Source organism: Dendropsophus ebraccatus, chromosome 13 (assembly GCF_027789765.1).
Source record: "Dendropsophus ebraccatus isolate aDenEbr1 chromosome 13, aDenEbr1.pat, whole genome shotgun sequence".
NCBI lineage: Eukaryota > Metazoa > Chordata > Amphibia > Anura > Hylidae > Dendropsophus > Dendropsophus ebraccatus.
The window spans coordinates 49,703,861-49,720,839 of NC_091466.1; the positions used below are offsets into that span (position 1 = coordinate 49,703,861).

At 44.0% G+C, this 16,979-nt stretch overlaps 1 protein-coding gene across 2 annotated transcripts in view; it reads left to right on the forward strand.

Annotated features, from left to right (window-relative positions):
- The first annotated feature begins 9,307 nt into the window (after positions 1 to 9,307).
- Positions 9,308 to 16,979, forward strand: part of TMEM260 (transmembrane protein 260) — a 55,578-nt gene continuing 47,906 nt past the window's right edge. Inside the window, exons 1-2 of one of the 2 annotated variants that reach the window (XM_069951128.1) lie at positions 9,308 to 9,386; positions 10,030 to 10,258. In XM_069951128.1, the coding sequence (XP_069807229.1) occupies positions 10,099 to 10,258 (160 nt within the window). In that variant the 5' untranslated portion in view covers positions 9,308 to 9,386; positions 10,030 to 10,098. Of the gene's footprint in view, positions 9,387 to 9,861; positions 9,917 to 10,029; positions 10,259 to 16,979 lie in introns of those variants that run through there. The other variant, XM_069951129.1, reaches the window with a different exon arrangement.

Genomic DNA, 16,979 nt, shown 5'->3' on the forward strand with positions numbered 1-16,979 from the left:
AGCGGTGGCTGCTGAAGTTGGATAAAGCCCTAAGGCTATGTGGAAAACATGGATATAGTCATTGGCAGTATCCATGTTTTCCAGATTTATCCAAGTTCAGCAGCCACCACTAATCAAATGCCAAACATTTGGGTTCGTATCGACTCAAACCCGGTTCGCTCATCTCTAGTGTTGAGTGTTGATCATCGTGTTGAATACAGCCACACTTCATTACCCTAGCGATCCGTGACGCAAAAAACGGTCCGCATTATAACATGTCCATTTTTTGGCGGCACAGATTGTGGCGCCGTATAGCCTCACTTTGTGATGACTTCCTTGTATTTATTTTATTACGCTTTTATGTTTCATACACCACCCTGAAGTTTACAAACAAAAAGCCAAGAAAGAGACAAATGAGAAATAAATAAATTACTGAAGAACAAGAAGACGAGACTCCAAACTACATTACCAGCATATAAGACTATAACAATAGGCAGGCACACAATCACACAATTAGCTGGGAAGAAAAGAATATTGATTACAGTTATAGGCGGGTGAAAGAATCAACTTGAAAAGGGCCTAGCTCTAGTAAGCGACTCACAGAGGATGGGTTACATTTATCACGACTGTTGTGTCACTGAGCTGTATGCCAGTCTAAAAAGAGTACCCTGTTGTCACCAATGTGACCCATGCCACTGAACAAGAGGCAACCTCTCTTGGTATTATTCAATCTTTTTTTTCTCTTTAGGGTGCCTTCACACGTACCGTATCGCTGCGTATTTAACGCTGCGTTTTTGGTGCCATTTTTACATGCGAGTTTTGATTTTCACATGAAAATCAGGTGAAAATCAAAACTCGCATGTAAAAAAATCGCACCAAACACGCAGCGATAAAAACGCAGCAATAAAAACACAGCGTTAAATACGCAGCGATACGGTACGTGTGAAGCTATCCTTATAGAAAATGTGCCCTGACATGTAAAAATTTATGTAGGCAAAAACGATGTATAGTATCGTAAGTAGCAGAGAAGCAGACATGACCAATAAATGTAGAGGTAAACTACAGAGGTTTATAATAAAGCAAATTATTTAGGGTTTTTAAAAATTCCTGATGAAAAAATCCAATTCAGTTACACTGAAATTATAACACCAAAAAGGAACGGTCATGGAATTGTGGAAATTACGGGATCAATAGACATGGTCCAGCGAAAATCTTTTTTTTTTTTTCAAATCAACTGGTGTCAGAAAGTTAGATAGATTTGTAATTTACTTCTATTTAAAAATCTCAAGTCTTCCCATACATGTATGTCCTGCAGGAATAGGTGTTTTCTTTCCAGTCTGACACAGCGCTCTCTGCTGCCACCTCTGTCCGAAACAAGAACTGTCCAGAGCAGGAAAGGTTTTCTATTGGAATTTGCTGCTGCTCTGGACAGTTCCTGTGTAAGACAGAGGTGGCAGCAGGGAGCACTGTGTCAGACTGGAAAGAAAACACCACTTCCTGCAGGACATACAGCAGCTGATAAGTAAGGACTTGAAATGTTTAAATAGCAGTAAATTACAAATCTATATAACTTTCTGAAACCAGTTGATCTGAAAAAAACAAAACAAAACAAAAAAAAACAACAACACACCCTCTTCATCATTAGGAATACTCCAAGCAGATTTTCTACTATTCATCACCTGTGTCAGCACGGCACATGGGCTGGATCGTTAAGGCACCTGTGCAATGTTTAGACGGGAGAGAATGTTCTAGGGGCATTCCTAATGATGAAGAGGGTGGGGAGGAGGGACGAAGGGGTGTTGCAAAGTTAGGGCACAGATGCTCTAAGCCCCGGCCGTTTGACACAGGGCTGCCAATTTAAAAGTTGTTTTTTTGTGTGCTTAAAACACTGACCTATGATTTTCCTCATTGACTTCAATATAAAAGACAATATCTAAAAAAACATCTGTATTGGATTTTTTTTCTCATTTAAATTTTCTGCATATAAAACCCACAGCAGAAAATTTGCAACAAAATCCCACTAAATTCTGGCACTATAAAAAAAACAAAAAAAAAAAAAAAACACACACATTCACATAAGCTCATTCTTACAGCGCTTATACATGAGACTGGCCTAAACAGTAGCAACAAGAGCAAATCTCCGATGTAATACTAAAGTGAACGACTGTGCAGTAATTAACACTGTAACGTCTAATTAGGAAACGTATGACGGTAAACATGAGGCCATTAGGGCACAATTAGCCCAACGCTCAGTTGTTTTTCCCCTGCTCTACATTTTCCTGAATCATGGGCATTAATGAATGGGTTCCACAAACTGCAATTGAACATGGAGGTTTTTTTTTTCTTTTAACAGTATTTTTCTTCCTTTCTTCAATACCATCTGGTACCCTGTGTTGTTTTAGCCAATACAAAAGACCCGTTCTTGCACGCTTAAGCTGATGAGGGGGCACAAAGATAGACAGAGCTAAAATAGCAGGGGACCTGAGTACCAGACAGGATGTGTGAACCCCTCCCCCACCTGGGCTATCCCATCCTCTAATTTCCTAAAGTCATCCAAATTTACATGCAAGGATACAACATATAAAGCTTTTACCCCAGGAAGCCAGATTATCACTTTATCCCAACAACCATTTCCAGCGCAATTCACTAATATAGTCTAAGGGGCCTATTCCACGAGAGCGATAATCGGCCAAATCGGCCGAATATCGCTCGGTGGAATAGAGAAAACGAACAGCCGATGATCGTGTCATTGGCTGATCGTTTATTTAGGGCCAGACCTAAAATCATCGGTCCCCCACCGTACATCGCTACGGTGGGATACCGCTCAGACAGGCCGCTCCGGAGTTGATGCTGCGCCGCGGGACCCGGAAAGGAAGACGGAGCGGAGGAGAAGTCCTGCCAGGTAATGTATGCTGCAAGGGCTGCAAGGACATAGGTAATGATGTCCCTGCAGCCCTCGCTCAACGATCATCGGGCCGTGGAGTAGGCCCAGTAAACGAGCGCCAATCTGCTAGATTTTACATCGTTTACATCGTTGATCGGCCCGTGGAATAGGACCCTAGCCACAATAGCCGCTGTTTTACCAGTGAATTTTTTACGCTGGGTGAACATGTTCCCACACATTATTTTTGCTCTGTATTTTTCAACCAAAACCAGGAATGTTGAAATTTAGCGGATGGCCACCATCGGATGGCAAATAATTGCTGCTATTTTAAAACAATGGCCGTTATTTGCTATTAAATGGCGGCCATCCACTTAAAGGGGAACTCCGGGTAGAGGTAAAACAAAAATGAAACTTCTGCAGAAGCATATAACAATACTTTCCTATCTATCCCAGTTTTGAAACTACCAAAAATCCATTTGTTTTGGGGGGTTTTGTTCTGTTTTGTGTTTCTGTATTTCCTGGTTGAGCAGATGTACTCAGTACTACAGGTTCCAGAATGCAATGCTTTCCCTCAGCTGTTCCATCACAGTCCCCCACCCTGCCCAATCCCCGCCCAAACCTGTTGCAGAACATCTAGGCTGTGTTCCCACGTTGCAGTTTCATTGTGTTAATGAATTATTTGCAGTACTTTATCATTTCATTGTGGTCCCACCCACCCCCAGCACGCTGTATTCTCTACCTGTAACACCAATATTGGAATAAAGCAAAGAACTTTAAAAAAAAAAAAAAAAAACATTTTCATCTCCACGCACATATTATGATCAAGCATCTTTTATCTTTGAAGTTGATTATATATGGGTTATACTGTTTATGCCTTGTTTTTTGTGCAGGTGGGATTGGCAGTGTTGGCTCTTATCCTCTCTACTGTTTAGCATTATCTATTTGTGTTACTGCATCATTTTTATGCAGATACTGCAGTACTGCAATGACACTCCAACATGTGTGAACACAGCCCTAATTTCTCTGTAGACTTTTGCACAATCAGCGAAGCTGAAACATCTGCCTCTGGCCAGCCTGAGATGGTGAATCACACCCTGCCCCCTCTCTGCATCATCAGCCTGTGCACAATGTGAGACAGAGGCATGGAAGATTTGTCTCCTAAGGGGGAGAGCAGAAGGAGCAGGAGACAATGTGGATTGGCACAGAGGCCATATTTTTTCACTTCCTGGATTTCTATCAGCTACCAGTGTGGCAGAACCGTTCAGATACGGTAATACATTGTATAGACACATCTACTGTATATAACTTTTAATGTACTTTTAATAGAAAACAAGTTTTTCTTATCCGGAGTTCCCCTTTAATTTCAACAGTGAGAGAACATAGCCTTTCTGTGTTTCCAATCCACTCCTGGTTTTGGTTATAAAATACTGACCAAAATACTATGTGTGAATATTTTCATCCATAATGCACCTGTAATCTATCATTTTTGCAAATCAGAAAAAATGGGGAAGGCCCTAGTTAAATATATGGGAGTTGTTTAAAATGATTAATCATCCATGTGTTTAACAGATTTGCAGACGGTACAGATGTTTCATCCATAAAAATTATGGACGCTCCCATAGGACAATCTGCGCTGCAATTACAGTCTGTATTACAGCTTTGCCTGTAATTGAGGACCTGCAATTACAGACAAAACTACAGAATGTGTGAAGGTAGGCTAGGTTCAGACACAGGGTTTTGGTTCAAACTTTTACAGCTCAAAAACACCAATGTCAATTACATAAAAAAAAAATAAAAATAAAAAATAAAAAGCGGAAATTACAGATGTATCAGATTTCTTAAAATTTTCAAACATTTTTAGCCATTTTTCTTTGGCCTGTGGCGACCCTTATTATAATCCAATTGTCATGATTGTATCTACAAAAATCCAAACCTCCTGCCGTTGATTGGATTTCGTGACAGGTACACTTAAATTTCACAAGTGTAAAAAAAAAGTCAGTAATTCTGCAAAATTCTTGCAAATTTCAAGCAGAGCCTGCGATGCGAACTACGATTTAACTTCTGCCAGTCCTATTTATTGACTAGTGTACCTCATGCGCTCTTTTCCACAAGAATTGACATTTCAATTCTTTCAGTGGGGAGTGGAGGGCGCATGGGACATTCTATTCAATGAATAGGAAAGGCAATAGGAATTGCGCACCAATTTAGCAATTTTTGACCATGCCTCTTCCATTGAAGCCATGCCCATTTCTGGAAAAGCCACACTGGAATATGAGCCTGAGTGCAAGGAAAATGGACATCATTACTAATTTTATTTAATTTTTAGACCCAAAATATACTTATTTTTAGTTCGAGCGACTTTGACAGGGATCAAATTGTGACAGCTAAGCAACTGCGTCAGTGTCTACAGAATGGCGTCATGTGTACAGCTGGATGTGTGTGTGTGAGTTACTTACCAGGAAGAGGTGGCCCAGGAGTAGTACTGAGAGGATTTGACAAAACTGTCTGGGTTCGGCAACTTCTCTGAACCCGAACACTCGGCATTTGATTCCCTGCAGCTGCAGAAGTTGGATGTTAAAAACATGAATACAGCCTGTACACGCATTTAGGGCTCATGCACACTGAGCAAAAGACGAGGAATTGAAAAGGAAAGATTTCTGCTTGAAATTCCTCTTCTATTCTGCTCTGGCAGAATAGGAGCTGAATTTGAGCAGAAATCGAGTGGAATTCAAGCAGAATTTCAAGCAAAATTTCAAGCAGAATTTCAAGCCCCATTGACTTCTATAGGATTCCTCTAGCAGAATCCGCACAAAGAGGTAACATCCGGAAAGTAGATCCGCAACGGAAATTCCGCTGTGTGAAAAGCACAGCGCAAAGCCCATTGAAAACAATGGAAAAGTGCTTGGCTCAATTTAAACGGGCGGATTTCTGAGCGGAATTTTGCGCAGAATCCGCTTGAAAATCCACCTCTTTTGCTCAGTGTGCATGAGCCCATAGGCTGTAACCATGTCTTCCAGGACTCCCTAGGGCAGCATCAAACTTATATAGATGCGAAAATCAAATACCAATGTTTGGAGAAGTTGCTGAACCCGGACAGTTTCCTGAAGTCCACTTAAGGGTGCGTTCACACGTACAGGATCTGCAGCAGATTTGATGGCGCAGATTTGATTCTGCAGCAGATTTGATGGCCCAGAACTGATTTGCGTTGAATCTGAAGCTTCAAATCTGCACGGGTGAACGCACACTAACTCTACCCAGGAGGCAATACGCAGGGCTGTAGAGTTAGTAGGCTAAACTTTTGACTCCTCACTCTTTCCATACTCCAAGTCTGATTGCTTCATAAATGTATCTGTGGGATGTGTGAAAGTGCAATCTATTGATACCCCAACTGAGAGGGTTTGTAGGATATACTTCTATACGATCATCTATTATCTGCACATTCATACCTGTTCACACACCTGTAGTCCTAATCAACAAGGTGAGAAATAGTCTGAATCCTTACAAATAAGCAGAATGCAATGACTAAGCGACTGGATCCAAAAGCTGCTAATTAGGTAAGAAATTGATTTTACACTGGGATGTAGGGCCAATTCCTCCAGGGACCCCGGTCTGCTCTGTGCAGCTCAAAATAACATTCCTTAGGGAAGTCATATTGCAGTAATAAGCAAGGACAGGAAAAAAAGAAGCAAACCACACCTGAGACAGAGAGACAGCTATGATGAATCCATTTGTGACTAATGCAATCAATTAAAAAAAGGGGGAAAAAAACATGCCATTAATGGAGAAGTTTGGCCAAAGGGGAAAAAAATAATTGCTGGCAGACGGTTGGGAGGGGGGACATAAACTACAACGGGCTCCCGTACCCGCCATATGTCATCTTCTCCCGGATTTGTAGTACGTCACAACTCGGCTGACACATCCTAAATGGGTGGGGTTTAGTCAGATCAGCCAATCAGTGACTGCAGCGGTGTCCCAATCCAGTCACTGACTGGCTGAGCGGGCATCCGTCAGCCCGTTGTGACATGGCTGCAGGGGAACGATGAAGGCCGCCGGCTGTGGTCCAGGAGCGCGACCTGGCATTGCACGGGCATCGGGACAGGTAAATAAACCTTCCATATTATGCATTATCTATATATAGGTGTTACTTTTAACTTTAATCCTGGAGGAAAATTCTAAACATTGTCTTTTACAAAACAGGAGGTTTCAAGATTATTATTTGGCTTAAAGGGAATCTGTGAGCACTTTTTCTGCTTCTGAGGTGCTGACATTGTGAGGAAGGTGTGTGTGTTAGTGTGTGTGTTACCTTTATTTTTCCGGTAGCTGCTGTACTTCTTCCACAATCTGATCCGTAACTTGCGGCACAAGTACGAAAGAGGAGTCATGGTGCCGCGTTCGTGCCGCACTTCGTCCCGCCTCCCAATTACTTCCTCCTCCCAGCTTCACCTGAATATTCATTGCAGGGGCTGGCTCCAGCCTTCCTGGCAACGTCATCTGGCTCTGTGCGGCACGGGCGCTCCTGACGAACAATTCGCGCATGCGCCGTAGAGAATCAGAGCGGTGCAGGCGCACCGTGCGCATCAACTGATGGCATAGGCTCCGGCCGGAATTGTTCGTCGGAAGCGCAAGGGCGCATGTGCAAACTGACAAGGGCACGCGCAGCCTTTGCCGTCACTGGAGCATGCGCAGCGACAGATGACGTCGCCAGGAAGGCCGGAGCCAGCCCGCAATGAATATTCAGGTGAAGCTGGGAGGAGGAAGTAGTTGGGAGGCGGGACTAAGTGCGGCACCATGACTCCTCTTTGGCACTTATGCCGCAAATTACAGATCAGATTGTGGAAAAAGTACAGCAGCTACCGGAAAAATAAAGGTAACACACACATCTTCCTCACAATGTCAGCACCTCAGAAGCAGAAAAAAGTGCTAGGCCAGACTGAAAATTTTAAGATTTCAGGATTTTTTACTTGGTAGTGAGATGGAAAATAAAAAACTAAGTTTAACATAAAATCTTGATTTTAACAAAAGGGTCATTTCCTGATGAAACTTTCCTTTTAACCCCTTCCTACATAAGGACATACCTGTTACTTAAGGACTGTAGGTGATTCAATGCAATTGGACGCACCAGGTATGTCATGAAGATAACACTGGCCCAGGAGCAAGTCTGGAGTTGTCTGTGTCAGGAACAGGCTGCCACACATTGATCATAATAATTAATCAAGCTTTTAGCAAATGTTTACTGTGACCACAGCATCTAGCAGTGTGACAGGTGGTTCCCTCTGCCCTCTATCAGTAAACTGCTGTTCAGTCTCTGTAGGCGTAAGGATACGTGCACACAGAGCAAAAGTGGTGGAATGCCGCTAGCCATAATGTCATAATGAAAGTCTATGAAAGGCTCGCACGCCTCCTCTCTCCGCGCTGAAGAATGAACAGGTTTAGGGTGCCTTCACACCTACCAGATCTGCAGCGGATTTCACACTGCGAATTCGCAGCGAAATCCGCTGCGGATCCACTGTCATTTAACCCTATTGACAATACATACTGTATGTAAATTAACCCCCCCAGCGGCCAGAGCATAACACTGACAGAGGCACCCATCCTCCTGCAAAGATCGTGCAGGCTCCCCTCCGCTGTGCTGCTGCTGGGCATGGCCCTCTCCTCACGGCTCGGGACGCTGCATGCCCACCCCCAAAGCAAGCTGGTCCCAAGCCATGAGGAGAGGGCCATGCCCAGCAGCAGCAGCACAGCGGAGGGGATGGGTGCCTCTGTCAGTACACTCCGCCCGCTGTCAGTGTTACGCTCCGGACGCCGGGGGGTTAAATTTACATACTCGCAGTCAATCCCGCTGCGAGTATGTATTGTCAATAGGGTTAAATGACACTGGATCCGCAGCGTGAAATCTGCTGCGGACCGGTACATGTGAAGGCATTCTTAAATTTTTTTACAAACAATACAGAGTAACATTTTCATGTTTATTTTTGTTGCTTTTTGAAGCTGTTGTGTTTTTATGCAATTTTATTGTATTCAGCTTTTCTGGACATTTTAATCAAATCAAATACTCAAAAATTGTGAGAAAAACTGACTTTTTTAAGGCAAAGATGAAAACAGGTATGAACCAACAAAAATGAACCAACCTTTTCCCTACTGAATGTATTACTGTCTGTAGTATGAGGGGGCGGTTAGTAAAATGCCTCAAAGCACAGTGTGAGCATAGCCTAAGTATTAGAAGTCTGTTTGACATAGTGGAGCTGAACTATAAAAGTGGTGGCAGCAACAATTAGTTTTTTGGGTTGTGGTGGTAATAATTATATATATATATACACGCACTAAGGATATAAGTATATAGAATTGTAATTAAAGTAAACAGGCATGACTTCTTTTACCTGTTTAATCTCCTCACTTGCACTCTGGCTGAATTTGTTCCTCCCAGGACTCCGTAGGAGGCGGAAGCTTCAGCCAGACACATGGAGAGGGAGACGCTGTTCCCAGACAACAGGTCACATGACCGGCACAGAGACAGAGCGCAGCTGTAAGTGATCCTTGCCTAGTATTGTGTGTGCTCATGTGTATAGATCGGACAGGTTAACCCTTGCAGCGTATGGGGCAGGTGCTGGGCTATTCCTCATGCCTCATCCTATGCCAGGGCTTCACGTGCTGCTGGGCTGTGTAACTGCAGTAGTCTGCAACCTAGAGGAGTGCTGTGGCACTACAACTCCCAGCACTTCCTGACAATCCTTCATGGGAGTTGTAGCAGATTGCAGGCTGCTACCTAAGGTTTCCTATAATCTAAACCCAATACTCTGCTTGAAAAACTACAATTCCCATCATGCCTGGGCAGTAAAACCTTGTGTGGGCATGATGGGAGTTGTAGTTTTGCGGCACAATGTTTATTTTATAAGGATTTCTGCCAGCCCCAGCCAGATGAATGGAACACCAATAACTGCTGTGTGTGAATTCAGGCTAACATGCTTCTATAGGTTCTGTTGGCTCCTCTTTCAGTGATCCCGCCATCAACACATATATGTGGTTGTCCTGTGTATTACAGAGCACCAAGGAGGGGTAAGAAGCCCCCTGATCACTATACAAATCGGAGGACAGACACTGGATCTAATAATGGAGGTTACTTCTGTCCTACCCACAATAACTCCTATACTTCTCCATTCTTCTTACAGGGACATGAGGGTAACTGGAATGGCCGGTTTCTGCTGAGTGACAGAGAAGACCGGAGTTCACGTCTAACAATGGGGAAGATGAAGACTATGAAAGCTGCAAACAAAATCCGCAGTGACCCTAGAGAACCAGAAGAGCAGCACCATGGCAGCGGGAGCTTTGTAGTGTTCACCTGTGTTTTTGCTGTATATATTAAGACTTTGCACCCATCCATACCAGGAGGGGACTCAGGTACGGTGAGAGGGGGCATGCCTGGAGGGTGTGTATAATGACGGGAGTGTTAAGTGTTCCTTAACCCCCTCAGGACCAGGCTCATTTTCGTTTTTACGCTTTCGTTATTTCCTCCACGTGTTTAAAAGACCATAGCGCTTGCATTTGTTCACCTGCAGACCCACCTAAGCCCTTACAAGCCCTCCCAACAATATGTAACTTTAATTTAATTTGATGGCTTTTAAAAAATTTAAAACCTTTTAAAAAAAATAAATGTCCCCTAAAATCGCTCTATTCCCATGCTTATAGCACTTTTATCCTTTGGTCTATGGGGCTGGGTGAGGTGTCATTTTTTGCACCAAGATCTGTACTTTCTATCGGTACCTTAATTGCGCATATGTGACTTTTTGATCGCTTTTTATTAAAAATTTTCTGGATTTGATGCGCTTCTGAATTTTTTGGCGCTTACGCCATTTACCATGCGAGATCAGGATTATGATAAATTAATAGTTTAGGCGATTACGCACACGGCGATACCAAATATGTTTATTTATTTTTATTTATAAAATGGGGAAAGGGGGGGTGATTTCAACTTTTATTAGGGGAGGGGATTTTTTATTAAGATTTTTTTTTTACACACATACTAGAAGTCCCCCTGCATAGATCAATGAGATCAGTGTTCTCTTGCTTTCGGCTGCTGCAGCCGAAAGCAATAGAATGCTGAATCGGGATCAGCGCAAGTACAACGCAGACCTCAGCCGGTAACAGATGCGGGGATCGCTCCTCCGTGACTACCCCCACTAGACCACCAGGAAAGGGAAAAGGAGCATTTTAAATGCAGCTGTCAACTTTGCATTTAAAAGGCTAATTGGCAGGCACGGTGATCGGACTGTGTCCGCTAATAGCTGTGGTTCCGGGCTGCAGACAGCACCCGGGACCGCGGCGGTTTAGAACGGGGTCGCCGTGCGACCCCTCTCCTAATGCCCTCACCCGCATGAGGACGTACAGTTACGCCCTCATGCGGGAAGGGGTTAAAATGGTATTCCAGCCAAAAGCTATATTCAAGTATTGTACTGCCCCATAAAAGTTATATGAATGCTTAAAAGACATTGATTACGGCTTTTGAGTCTATAGTACTGTTTTTTCTGCATTTACTGCCACAGGAAGTCTTGTAGTCCTTGCTAAATTGCTGTTGTCACGTCACACATTTGGGCGCCATCTTGGGGCCGTGACGTATTGTTTGTAATGTTAGCTTTGTAGGGCTGGGCGTAAACTTCGGGGCGTGTAGTAGTTCTCCGCCCCACACAGAGGAAGGGGCCGTGACGTAACTTACATGGAAGCATCCACCTCCCACCTCCTGGAACATGGCTCTCCCTCCTGTCCCCGCTATGCTGTAGGTAACGGAGGTGCGAACTGTAAACCTGATGACAGCAATGGCATTAGCAGACTCCCTCTCACACATAGGAAATCTTCGGTGTAAGCTGAGCAGAAGACTGTGAGGGGAAAGCACATGGTAATCACTGCACTGGTACAGGATGGAGGAGAGACCACCATCCTGCACTGCCGCCCTAACAGTCCGTCTTTACCTGTGCAGTAGAGAGTTACAGAGTTTGTAGAGCCCTGCTAGAGCCACCTTGCAGTGAAGTCGGGGCTGTCATGGTGGCGGTGCAGGACAGAGGTCTCTCCTCCGTCCTGTACCAGTGCAGTGATTTCTATGCGCTTTCTCCTCCCAGTGACTCATCTTTTGCTCTGCTCACACCGGAGATGTCATCCTGTGTGCAGTGTGTCGGGGATAGGGTGAGTGCCATGTTCCAGGGGACCACCGGCCCTTACACACCACAGCAGCAGCTGCACAGCCCGCACCTTTGCGGCGGGGACAGGAGGGAGAGCACAGGGAGGATTTGACATGAGAATAATCATCATCCCTGTGACTCGTTCTCTGCTCAAGCCAGAGCTGTCATCCTGTGTGCAGCCAACGACCAAGGGGAGAAAGCCTGGCTACCAGACCCAGACTACCACCACCATCATCATGCCTTATAATCAGTATATGATGCTGGTTGTAGTTATACAAGCTGTAGCTCTCAGGTTTGCATAACTACAACCACCATCATATGCTGATTATACCCCATGATGATGGTGGTAGTAGTAGTATTTCTTCAACTGGAATTTCACAACTAGGCACAGATCAAGGGAGGCGGGGAAGTAAGATTAAGTTAGGGATAGGCAGAGAATGGGTAGAGACTAAAGTGGAGGGAGACAGACAGTGCAGTAAGGCATGCTGGGAGTTGTAGGCACTGACGAGTATTCAAATAGGAAGTAGAAACCGGCTGTAAGATATCAGGGTGTTGTGGACACTGACAGCAGCCAGACTGGGCATAAGCGTTGGAATAAAAAGTATTTTGCTCGGTCTTTTTGTCAGAATTTTTCAACCACAAGCAGGAGTGGAACTGACACAGCAAAATTATAAAGGAAAGATTTGCACAGTTTCTGTGTTTCTAACCCACTCCTGGTTTTGGTTTAAACACTGATGGAAATACTATTTGTGAACATAGCCCTAAAGTGTAATTCAGTTTCTGGAAAGCTGTAGTTATGTGTGTTAAGTGAGATTGCTAGAATGAAGAGAGAGCAGCCTCTGCAGTACAGTGGTGTCCCACTAGTTACAGTATTCCCAGTAACATAATGGTCTTTCCTGGACCATTGTAACTGGAGACCAGACTAAACATACAATGCTACAGATGTGTGAATGGCTAGAGGCTCCGACCTATAAAAGTGGGCATTGTACTATATTACTCCCGTATTACTGAAGTGCACTCCTCTCTACAGTACAGTGCGGCACTACTTAGGGCCCTATTCCACAGGAGCGATAATCGGCTGAATCGGCCCGATTCGGCTGATTTTTGCTCGGTTGAATAGAGAGAACGATCAGCCAATGATCGTGTCATCAGCTGATCGTTCATTTAGGTCCGGACCTAAAATTGACAATCGCCACCAGCGCATCGCTACGGTTGAATAGCGTTGCGCGGCAGCGACCGACGATTTCAGCAGAACCATACATTACCTGTCCGGGCACAGGTCTTCTTCTCCTGGTCCCGCGCAGCAGCATCGGCTTCTGAGCGGGGCTGTCTGAACTTACAGACGGCTCGGCCAATCACTGGCCGGAAACGCCGCGGCAAGTGATTGGCTGAGCGGTCTGTCAGTTCAGACAGCCCCGCTCTGAAGCCGATGCTGCGGCGCGGGACCCGGGGAGAAGGAGACCTGCGCCCGGACGGGTAATGTATGAAACAAGGGCTGCAAGTACATAGTTAACGATATCCTTGCAGCCCTTGTTTCCCGATCATCGGGGCCTTGGAATAGGCCCAGTAAACGAGCGCCGATCTAGCAAATCAGCGCTCGTATACATCGTTGCTCGGCCCGTGGAATAGGGCCCATAGTCTGTACTCTGCCCCCTGCTGGTAGGATGATCTGTGGAGCCATCCTATACAACAGTCAGTCACTTCTAGTTGTAATATGAGGAACTTCCTTGACCTGTCCCATTGCCAGGTATATTACCAGTCTAACATTTATAGTGAGCCAGCTTCGGCAGCCTACACATGTCTACAGGCCCGGCTGTAACATCTGTGGATGAATGTGGTGCAGGGTGCCATACAGAACCTGTATGCTCTGTTCCCAACCATACCTCATCTTGTATCAAGGCTACCAGGCCTACCAGGGTACCAGAGCCTCCCTTCCATTGGATAGTTTTTCCTATAATCTTATCCTTTTTTGTTAGTGTATGTCATGTGGTAGACCTATGTCTCCCAGCCATCCAGGTATCTGGCTACTTTTTCCTCCTCCATAGAAATAACGGATATCCCATTGAGCTTCATTTCACGTTGACGGAGTGATCATAGCCCAGGTCTGAGCAACTCTCAGCCTATAGTTATTTAATGTAAGGAGCAGTAATACACCTAAAACTGAATTCCATCCTCCACGTCAACCCCGAACAATTGATCTTTGTCCCTTCCATCTGATTTTCGTTTCTACGTTCAGATATTTCTAATGTATTTCTATAAGAAGCACAAACTGTTCCTTCTCATGGATTTTAATACAAACGGGAAAAAAAATCCATAAAATGATTTCACGCCTGTTTTATTCTGTTTGACTTATTCAGAATGAGCTTCTTTTTTTATTTTTTATTTTCCGTGCGGTTGTACCATGCAACTGATGGAAATCATTGTGGCTATAACAACAGCTTTCTGCTATTGTAAAAAAAATAAAAATATTACTGTATACTGTCAATATTCGGGCGTACAAAAGAGCAGGGCACTTTTGTGTTTTCAGCGGTAATGATTAACATTACGCTTATTTAAATAATGCATAATTACCGTGATGGAGAAAGACGTTACCTGGAAAGAGCCTTAGAGAAAATTGTTGCTGGTGGGGCATTGTTTACGTACATTAAGTCTAGAGTTTCTCCATCCACTTCCCAGGCTCACGGATAATTACTGCCTACAGCACTATACAGTCTACAGTCATTGCCGCAAGTTCACCTCCAGCCTCATTTCCTTAGCAGTTTCTGGTACTGGAACCGATTGCTAGCTCTTTGGGTCATTTGATGACAATTTTTTTTTTTACTAAATTAAAATCAAATAAAAATAAAAATTTGGCCACAACGTGCGGAGAAGAGTCGCCTATGATTCTGTGGCGACTCTCGTAGCAATCTAATTAAATACCAATGTCTGTTATAATTGCGATTACGTTATCCCGGCCTCTTTTCTCCACATATTGTTTACCGGCCCCCTACCCATTCATACTACCTGCTGCTATTAATGTTTTATAAAGAGCTGTTGCTGGCAATAAGAAAATTACTTTTTAATAAGGAGACTGAGAGACAGTTATGGTTTTTCTTGTACACGAAATACAATCTTCTAGATGTTACATTAGAGGTAAGTGGAGATGTAAGGACCAACTCCTACTATATAGTAAATCAGCAGAATTTAATTTAATACTCTTCCGGTTTATCATTCTCTTCCATTTTTCATAGTGGTACATGTTTATACAAAGTTGCGGTTCAGGGAAGAAAAAGAGTGCTGCACCTCACACCTGTGGCTGATACTAGTGCCCCTAGGCTAAATAAAAAACATCAGAATTTTGTGTATGAATTGATCAAGCCATACTGCCCCATGTACCATCGTGCAGGTATCTGATACACATGGGTCCCTACACTAAGTCCACACCGTGCCAGTCAGTGGCCACCAACCCCGCAGGCGTGCACAGTCAAGGAACGGGGGCCATGGGACGGCCCTGCGACCCCCATGCCACAGGACCAGACCCAAAAACACCACACCAGAACCCGGCCAGCACCGCCGGCGGAGAAGGTCGCCCAAGGTCGCACAAGTCTGGATAAGGTATTGCACTCACCATAGCTATCACAGATAGAATGGGAAAAGACAGAAGGGATTAAAACCATGTGCACTCAGGTGTCTCCTGCTAATTGTGGTCATGTGGGTCTCACCAGGAGGAGTGCAAAACACGGAGAAAAGAGAGAAACAAAATGCGGTTCAGGGAAGAAAAAGAGCGCTGCACCTCACACGTATGGCTGATACTAGTGCCCCTAGGCTAAATAAAAAACACATCAGAATTTTGTGTATGAATTAATCAAGCCACACTGCCCCATGTACCATCGTGCAGGTATCTTATACAAAGTTGATATTGTGCCCCTTGAAATCAGTGTATTTTTATTGTTTTGGCAAAAGCAAAAAAAAATAGTACAAAGTTACTAATGAACTAATGAAGTGATGAAAAAACAACAAATTTAATTGGCAGGCCTTTGAATTTTCCTTTGCATCAATTTTGGTAAATCTCTTCCATTGGGACTAGCAGTTGTCGGGAAGTAGTCATCTGGGTGGCCAGTAAAGGACCTCTCTGCCTGTCATTCATCCTCTCCGAGCATGCTGATAGGCAGAGGACGGTGACTAGATATGGGCAGGGAGTAGCCCAGATGACTACTTCCCCGCTGCTGCCTGTCACATGCCCGGGGGATTAAAGTCCTTTTTTGGGGTATACAGCTACTGCTGCAGCCACGGCCGGTACGTGCCTTGGCTGTTGCAGGAGCTGTATACAGCAGTTCAGGGAACTATATCAGCTGATTGGTTCCCTTTAACACACGGGAAATGCCTGCTCAGCCAATCCCCAGCTGAAGCAGGAAGCACTTATCAGGGACTGGGCATTGTCAGAACTGTGGAAGCGAGAGATGGGGTAAGTGAGTTTAACTTTTTTTTTTTTTAAGCCAGAAACTTTTTTTAGTACTGGAGAATCCATTTAATAATGCTATGACTTTAAATATAATGATAAAACATACATATACAATAAAGTTCCTTTAGTCTGGTATTATAAGCCCCACAATGCTAAATTATTAGATAATAAAAGGTACACCACAGATTTTTGTCAATTTCCCATCCCTGTCGTATCCCAATCTTCTGCTTCCATATTAATTGCAGTTCTCTACCAGATTTTCAGCAATCCCGAACCATCAGGAGCCGGATTAAATGAATTCTATATTAAATGTATAAAATGTAAACGTTCTGTTTTTAGAGTTTGATCTAATTGTCGGCGCCATAAAACACACACACATTCTGTTTGCGAAATGATTTCCAGTGTTACTAAATCGAAAGTGGGAGGAATTTCTGAGAAAATTTCATGCTGCTAAATCTCTCTAGATTTATTTTTATCAAGTCAAATTAATGCAAAATCCCAGCGCAAG